Source organism: Carlito syrichta, unplaced genomic scaffold (genome assembly GCF_000164805.1).
Source record: "Carlito syrichta isolate Samal-C Ts95f unplaced genomic scaffold, Tarsius_syrichta-2.0.1 Scaffold115573, whole genome shotgun sequence".
Classification (NCBI taxonomy): domain Eukaryota; kingdom Metazoa; phylum Chordata; class Mammalia; order Primates; family Tarsiidae; genus Carlito; species Carlito syrichta.
Genome location: NW_007059669.1, coordinates 41,789 through 50,735, shown reverse-complemented (window position 1 = coordinate 50,735; position 8,947 = coordinate 41,789). Strand labels below are relative to the sequence as shown.

Genomic DNA, 8,947 nt, shown 5'->3' with positions numbered 1-8,947 from the left:
CCTCCCAAAGGCGCGGGATTACAGGCTGAGCCACCAAGCCTGGCGATTTCCCCAGTTTTTGCATGCATTCTTGGGTTGCACATCTGGGTATGTATAGTTTTATGAGATTTATTACATGTAGAATCCTGTAACCATAGTCATCATGTAGAACTATTTCATCACCACCAACAAACTTTTGCATTACCTTTAAAAATCTTGCCCTTCCGGCTGGGTGTTTTGGCTTACTCCTGTATTCCCAGCACTTTGGGAGGTGAAGGCAAGAGGATTGCCTGAGCCCAGGGTTTTGAGACCGGCCTGGGCAACTTGGTGAGACCTCATCTCTACAATAAATTGTTTAAAAAATTAGCTGGGTGTGGTTACACATGCCTGTAGTTCCAGCTACAGACCAGATCAGTGGTTGTTAGGGCTTAGAGTTGGAGGAAGTATGCGCTTTTTTATTTTGTGAGTTGGAGTCTCACTCTGTCACCCAGGCTGGAGTACAGTGGCATGCTCATGGCCACCACAACCTTGACCTGCTGGACTTGAGCGATCCTTTTGCCTCAGCCTTCTAAGTAACTGGAACTACAGGCCCATGCTACCATGCCCAGGTAATTTTTTAATTTATTGTAGAGACAAGGTCTCACCAATTTACCCAGACTGGTCTTGAACCCTTGGACTTAGGCAGTCCTCTCACCTACACTTCCCAAAGTGCTGGGATTACAGGCATGAGCCACTGTGGCCAGTAACAAAAACTTCGGTGGAAAAGGAATCTTATCTTTGTGGTCAAAGCTGCAAGATTATATGGACTTATTTATAAGTTTTTATTAAAATTAGCTTTAAGCCAAGCATGGTGGCATTCACCTGGAGTCCCAGCTACTCAGAGGCTGAAGTGGGAGGATCACTTGAGCGCAGGAGTTTGAGATCAACCTGAATCAAACACTGATGCAAAATTATAATTTGGTCTTCTCTGATAAAGTGACTTTTCTAGGAGTATTTGTCTGCTTTGATAAGAGATTATGAAAGTATTCTTTTTTTTTTTTTTTAAACCATGTAAGTAACTGGTCTAGGAAACAGATTTTGTGTTTTATCAGGAAAACTTCCTGTACTTTATATTGTCCTTATTAGGTTTGATTGCTTAAGAAAACTAAGTCTTCTCAATATTAAGATAATTGTTCTGATTTTTTTTGAGTTGGGGTCTTACTCTGTTGCCCAGGTTGGAGTGCAGTAGCACAATCATGGCTCACCACAGCCTCGACCTCCTGGGCTCAGGTGATTCTTCCACCTCAGCCTCCCAAGCAGCTGTGACTACAGGCATGCACAATCATGCCCAGCTAATTTTTTGATTTATTGTAGAGACAAGGTCTCACCATGTTGGCCAGGCTGGTCTCGAGCTCATGGGCTCAGGCAATCCCTTGCTTGTGCCTCCCAAAGTCCTGGGATTACAGGCGTGAGTCACCGCTCCTGGCTTAGAAATAGTTTTTAAGAGTATAAGTTTAGAGGGCTCACATGATTTGTCTTGTAATCCCACTCCAAAGACTTTGTCTTAAAGTGGTTCTTTGTCAGAAGTTCAGTAGTGAAGCTTGGTATCCTGCCCACACCCTCCCCAGTCTGACCTTGGCCCACATCCTGTTTTCAGCTTCTGAGAGGGCTGGTCTACTGTATGGCACTAGCTGAAAGTTGAAGTGGATTCTCTACTTCCACATCTTGTTGTCACCTCTGTCAAGATCCCCATCTTTACCATGCCCCTTGACTCCCTGGTCTGCCTGAAATAGGTGGTGTTGCCCAAGGGGCATTTGATAGCCCTTCCTGACTGCTTTTCTAAGGACTACTGCATGATTAAGTCCTTTCAGGTTTTCATCCAGTGCCACCAAGAGGACAGAGGCTGGGTCAGAGGTTTTTCCAGGACCTCTCAAAGTGCAGGCCAGTGGGCACTATGATAGTCTCCAGGTGACCCAGATTAGTCAGAAAAGGCTGAAACTGCTGACTGTCCATATGGCTGGGCTGCAGTATAGGGTTGGAAATGAGGTTTACTTTTCATTCTGTGTATTTTGTTCCTCATTGAATTTTATACCATGTGCATGTAAAACCAACTTTAAAAGTAAATCCTTCTGACAACTACGTAACAGACTGGGTGTTTGGAACACCTCCTCTTGGATAACCAGATCCTGGTGAAGGTGCACTTTTGACTGCTGGCCTACAGTGGGGAGGAGCCTTTGCCCTGCTGAGCCTTGTCCTGCTACAATGTGTGGGAAATGAGTCTGAGATGCCTCCAGCCACCTAGGATTTACGTTGGGTCCTGTGTCACCCTCAGGCTTGCCCAGAAGCAAGTCAGATTGAGGAACATGTCCCCAGTTAGGCCCATGAGAATTGTACAGATTAATGTCAAGCAGTGAGCACACAAAGATCACTAGGCCTGAAGGGAAGGAGAGACACCCTTCCCTTTATCTGTGAAAGATAACAGAGACAATTAACAGATATAGACACATTCAGGGATCACACATACAGGAATTGTTAGATAAGGGCTATAGGCTCAACATTTATAAAGAAACAGCCAGGCTCCGTGGCTCAGCCTTTAATCCCGCGCCTTTGGGAGGCTGAGGTGAGTGAATTGCCTGAGCCCGCGGGTTCAAGACCCACCTGGGCAGGCGAGACCTCATCTCTACAATAAAATTTAAAAATTAGACAGGCGTGGTAGCACACGCCTATAATTTCGGCTACTCGGAAGGCTGAGGCGGAAGGATTGCCGGAGCCCAGCAGGTTGAGGCTGTGGTGGCAGGAGCGGCCACTGCACTTCAGTCTGGGCGACAGAGTGAGACTCCAACTCAAAACAAACAAACAAACAAAAAAAGAAACAAAGGGTAGAACCAGGCACGATGGCACATGCCGTAGTCGCAGCTACTTAGGAGGCTGAAGCAGGAGGATCACTTCAGCCTAGGAAGTTGAGGCTGCAGTAAGCTATGATAGACCACATTATACTCCAACCTGGATGACAGAGTGAGACCCTATATCTACAAAAATAAAAAAAGGAAGAGCAGAATTTCAAATGAAAAAGCACTATTAGGCATGACTAAGCAGATTTGAAAAGGAACTAAATGGAACCTATAGAAATGAGAAATATAATTATTGAAAGAAGAAAATAAAGATGATTAAACAACATATTAGATGCAGCCAAAGAAAAAATTTATGAACCCAAAGCGACATTTGAAGAAATTACCTAGAATCCACTGTTATGAACTTGCAGAACACCAAAGACCAGAAGAGTGTCTTAGAAGCAGCCAGTTCCTAGAAAAGTAGACTCAGCAATGGAGTCAGAAAGATGATAGATGCCTTCTGTAAAAGTCAGTGGGAAAGAAAAGTAAATGAATGAATGATAATAGAATATGCTTAAAGCATTGGGAAGAGAGCTGCCAATCACAGTTGGTGCTAGCAAGACTCTTTCAAGGACACAGTGAAGCAAGACTAAATGACCTTCACTAAAAGGTTTTCTTTCTTTTTTTTTTTTTTCTGAGTTGGAGTCTCACTCTGTCACCCAGACTGGAGTGCAGTGGCCACTCACAGCCACTGCAGCCACACCTGCTGGGCTCCAGCGATCCTTCCACCTCAGCCTTCCAAGTAGCTGGAACGACAGGCGCGCGCTACCACGCCCGGCTAGTTTTTGATTTATTGCAGAGATGAAGTCTCGCCAAGTTGCCCAGGCGGGTCTCGAACCCGCGGGCTCAGGCAATCCACTCACCTCAGCCTCCCAAAATGCTGGGATTACAGGCTGAGCCACCGAGCCTGGCCACTAAAAGGTTTTCTAAAGGACATGTCTTTCCATTTGGTCACCTTCTCCTCTTCCCTCTCAGATCATCCTTTTGTGGTGAAAAAGTGGGAGAAGAAATGTTGAGCTGTGGATGGTAGTGTGTGTATGTAAATCTAAACCATGGATTCTCACCTGGGGTGATTTTGTAACACAGGGAACATTTGACAATATCTAGAGACATTTTTGGATGTCACAACTATGGAGATGCTGCTGTAGTAATAGAGGCCAGAGATGCTGCTGATCATGTTACATTTTTTTTTTTTTTTGAGTCGGAGTCTCACTCTGTTGCCTAGGCTAGAGTGCAGTAGCACGCTCACGGCCACCACAGCCTCAACCTGCTGGACTCAGGCGATCCACCTCAGGCTTCCAAGTGGCTGGAACCACAGGCATATACCACCATGCCTGGCTAATTATTGATTTATTGTAGAGATGAGGTCTCGCCAAGTTGCCCAGGCTGGTCATGAACCTGCAGGTTCAGGCAATCCTCTCACCTCAGCCTCCCGAAGTGCTGGGTTTACAGGCTGAGCCACTGCACTCGGCCCATCTTACACCTTACAGGTCAGCCCCACAACATAGAATTATCGGGGTCGAATGTCAGGAGTAACAAGGTTGAGAGTTCTTGGTGTATACAGAAATTACCTCTGTAAAATAATAGCCTCCATACATTCCAAGCACTGTTTTGAATTTTTTACCTTTTTTCTTATAAAGAGATGGGGTTTCACTGTGTTGCCCAGGTTAGAATACAGTGGCTATTCACAGGTATTATCATAGCACACTGTAGCCTCTAACTCCTCAGCTCAAGCAGTCCTCCCACCTCAGCCTCCCAAGTAGCTGGGACTATAGGTGTGTACCACCACACTGAGTACCCAGCTAATTTTTAAATTTTTTGTAGAGATGGGGTCTCACTTTGCTCCCCAGGCTGATCTAGAACTCCTGGCTTCAAGCAACACTCCTACCGTGGCCTCCTAAACCACTGGGATTACAGACATGAGCTACCATGTCTAACCTGACTGTTTCACTTAGTCCAGTGTGTGGGGTAGATACCATTATTGTCTCTTTTCTTTTTTTTTTTGAGTTGGAGTCTCACTCTGTCACCCAGACTGGAGTGCATTGGCTGCTCCCGGCCACCGCAGCCTCGACCTGCTGGGCTCTGGTGATCCTTCTGCCTCAGCCTTCCAAGTAGCTGGAACTACAGGCGCGCGCTACCACGCCCAGCTAATTTTTTGATTTATTGTAGAGATGAGGTCTCGCCAAGTTGCCCAGGCGGGTCTCGAACCTGCGGGCTCAGGCAATCCACTCACCTCAGCCTCCCAAAGCGCGGGATTACAGGCTGAGCCACCGAGCGCGGCTCTATTGTCTCTTTTCTAACAGAGGAGAAACTGAGGCAATGAGCCGTGACAGAGTTAGGGTTTGAGTCCAGGCAGCCTAGATCAGAGGCTGTAGCCCTAGCCAGGAACCTATCCTGCCTCTCAATGTATTATCTGCTGTGAAGGGTTAAATGATCAACTAGAAGTGAAATAAGGGAAGTCAGGAGGGGGATATATCATGAGTAACAGGTCTGTCGTATGCACGTAAAACCTATTTTAAAATATAATAAATTTGGGAAAGTTTAAAATATTGATAAGTGTTGCATTTTGAGTTAAATATGCATAGTAACATTGAAAAATAATTGCTAAAACAATATAAATAATTTATAAGTTTCAAATCAATAGAAAAAAAGAACAAAGAAAAAAACAACCAACAAACAAAATCTAAATAATATGCAAAGTCCAATTCAACTACCCAACTAAGTGCAGTTTAAAAAAGGAGACAGAAGCTTAGAAAATGGAAGACAAATAGAAATAAGTTGAAAATATAATTAGCGTTAAATGTAAGTGCTAAGACAGGAAATGTCAGATTGAATGGAAATAAAACAGCACAACAGTGTTTTCTGTACAAAAAACACACCAATGATATAATATTTGAAAATAAAAGATGAAGAGAGATGTATTGGGCAATTACCGCAATTCTTCTCTTAGTTATTGATAGTTAAACAGACAAAAAATGGTACATTTACAGAAGATTTGAACAATGTAATGAACAACTTTATCTAAGCCTATGATGGAACAAATATGTTTACAAAAATCAATCATAAGTAAGCTTCAGAGCTGGGTGTAGTGGCTTACAACTGGGAGGCAGAGGCAAGAGGGTTACCTGAGCCCAGGGGTTCAAGTCCAGTCAGGGCAACTTGGCAAGACCTCATTTCTATAATCAATCAATAAATGAATTTGCCAGATGTGGTGTGGTGCATGTCTGTCTTGCCAGCTACTTAACAGGCTGAGGTGGAAGGATTGCCTGAGCCCAGTGGGTCAACACTGTGGTAACTATAAGCATGCCACTACCCTTCAGCCTAGGCAACAGAGTGAGACTCCAGTTTTTAAAAAAAGTAAGCTTCAACAATTTTGAACTGTTTCAAAGCATTATTGTCATACACATGTTTTCTGAATATCAAACGAAGTTAGGAATCTATAGCAAGATAAATTTAAAGATTCTTACACCAATAGAATCACTAAAATATATAGTGACCTCAAATGCTGGTGATGGAGAAACTGAATCACTCATTGCTGGTAAGAGTGTAAAAACCTCTTTAAAAATGAAACATGCAACTCAGCAATCACACTTGGGCATTTATCTTGGAGAAATGAGAGCTTCCCATAAAAACCTATGTACAAATATGTGTTTTTAGCAGCTTTATTTATTTATTTATTTATTTTTATTTGAGTTGGAGTCTCACTCTGTCACCCAGGCTGGAGTGCAGTGGCATGCTCACAGCCCCCACAACTGGAACTACAGGCCCGCACCACCATGCCTGGCTAATTTATTTATTTATTTATTGTAGAGATGAGGTCTCACCAAGTTGCCCAGGCTGGTCTCGAACCCATGGGCTCAGGCAACCTCTCACCTCGGTCTCCCAAAGTGCTGGGATTATGGGCGTGAGCCACCGTGCCAGCCAAGCAGCTTTATTTATAATAGCCCACATCTGCACACAATGCAGATATCCTTCATGTGAATGGTTAAGCTCACTGTGAGGCACCTCTACCATGGATTACTACCTGGCAATACCAGGAAGGAACTACTGATATAGCTACAACCTGGGTGATCTTCAGAGCTTTACACTGAATGTAAAAAGCCAATCCCAAAAGGGTTCATACTTTCTGGTTTCATTTATACATAACATTTTGAAATACGATACATAATTCTGAAATGACATAACTTTAGAAATGGAGGACACCGCAGTGGTTGCAAGGACTTGCTGGTTGGAGTTGCTGAGGAAGGTGGCAATGTGAGGGATCCTTGTGGTACAGCAGCTGTTCAGTGTCTTGACAGAGGTGGCTGAGCACCTAGGTAATATGGGTATCTAGAACTGAGTACACATGCCTAGACCAATGAGCATACATCCTGGTTATGATATATTGTAATTTTATATTATCATTGGGGGATACTGTACAAAAAAGTGTATAAAGGGTCTTTCTGAGCTTTTTAAAAAAATAACAGCCTTATTAAAATATAATTCTCCAGATGTGTTCTCTACAATTCACCTATTTTAAATGCTCCACTCAGTAGTTTTTAGTGTAATTCACAGAATTGTGCCACCATCACTACAAACAATTTTGGAACATTTTCATGTTCACCTTATCACAGAAAATCTAGTAATTGACTGTTCATGTCAGCATCGTTCACAGTAGCTAACAAACTGAAGCAACTCCAAAACCCACCAGCTGGAATGATAAGTAAAATACGGAAATCTGTGTAGTGGAATATGATTTGGCAATAACATTAACACAGGTGAAGCTGATACATGGCATGACATGGGTGCAAAGTGAAGAAGATAGTCACAGAAGGCACATATTGTCTGATGCCCTTTGTACAAAATGTCCAGAAGGGAAAAAACTGTAGAGACAGAAGGAAGATTAGAGTTGCCAAAGTCTGGGCTTCTTATCTATCCAAAAGACTCAGTTGGCCCTTTTCTCTTTGATTATTATGAGTAATTTATGACAGTAAGTTCCAGATCAACACAAATCCTACTTCCCACTCTGTCCCTCCAGTAAGTGGAGTGTTCGGATTCCAGCAGCAGCCCAGGGGCCACAGGCCTGACCTGGATGCCTTTGCTGGCTGTTCCTTCCTTTGTGGTGCAACCCTGTAGAGTCTTAGGGAACAGAGCCCCTCTGCTGGCCTGACCCTGGTCTCCTCTCCAGCCCAGCTGCAACTCCAGCAGGTGGCGCTGCAGCAGCAGCAGCAACAGCAACAGCAGCAGCAGTTCCAGCAGCAGCAGGCCGCGCTGCAGCAGCAACAGCAGCAGCAACAGTTCCAAGCTCAACAGAATGCCATGCAACAGCAGTTTCAGGCGGTGGTGCAGCAGCAGCAGCTCCAGCAGCAGCAGCAACAGCAGCAGCAGCACCTGATTAAACTACATCATCAAAACCAGCAACAGGTACCAGGTTCCGTTTCTGCTTTCGGCCTCCCTCCTATAGTCTGTGAGCCCCGGATAGGCATCAGCCATGGTGCTGGGTGCAGTGGCCCAGCACCAGCCAAGGGTCCTCCTGATACACGTGTGCCCACCCTCCTCTGTGGACTTCCTGAAAAGTCTGGGATAAGCAGGAAAAACGGGCCCTGACTTATGAGGAAGGTGCTACGGTGACGGGAGGAGGCCCTCAGTCAGGCTTGGGCCTCTGGCAGCAGGCCTGTGTGCTGCGGTCTGTCAGGATGCCTATTAGAGTGAACTGAAGCAAGAAGTGAGGCAAACACTTGGAGACTTAGGTATACTTGACCTGACCTGTGGGCGCATTTCTTTCGACGGTGTATGTGCCTCCTGTTTACCTCTCTGTCTTGGTGTCTGGGCTCAGTGTGTTAATCATCCTCCAGTGGGTATTCTGTGGGGGGAATCACGATGTCATGTTAACAACCCTGCTTATCAGAAGCTATTTGGCCTCCATGGTTTTCAGTGAATCTGGATGTATTAAGCATCCACCCTCACAGCAAGTCTTGCCTGAGGGAGGAAAGCCCCAAGAGGCTTTCACCACTTCCCCTTCCCTCCAGGCTTCAGCCTGCTGGTCCCTTCTGGATCTTGGAGGCTCTGTCCAGTACATCTACAGCCCTACTTCTCCTTATCCTGAAAAGCAAACCTTG

At 44.8% G+C, this 8,947-nt stretch overlaps 1 protein-coding gene across 8 annotated transcripts in view; it reads left to right on the top strand.

Moving 5' to 3' along the window:
* Positions 1-8,947, top strand: part of MED15 (mediator complex subunit 15) — a 75,422-nt gene that overhangs the window by 46,568 nt on the left and 19,907 nt on the right. For all 8 annotated transcript variants that reach the window (XM_008072308.1, XM_021719419.1, XM_008072300.1 and 5 more), the window contains one exon: positions 8,017-8,252. In XM_008072308.1, coding sequence (XP_008070499.1) covers positions 8,017-8,252 — 236 coding nt within the window. The remainder of the gene's footprint in view (positions 1-8,016; positions 8,253-8,947) is intronic.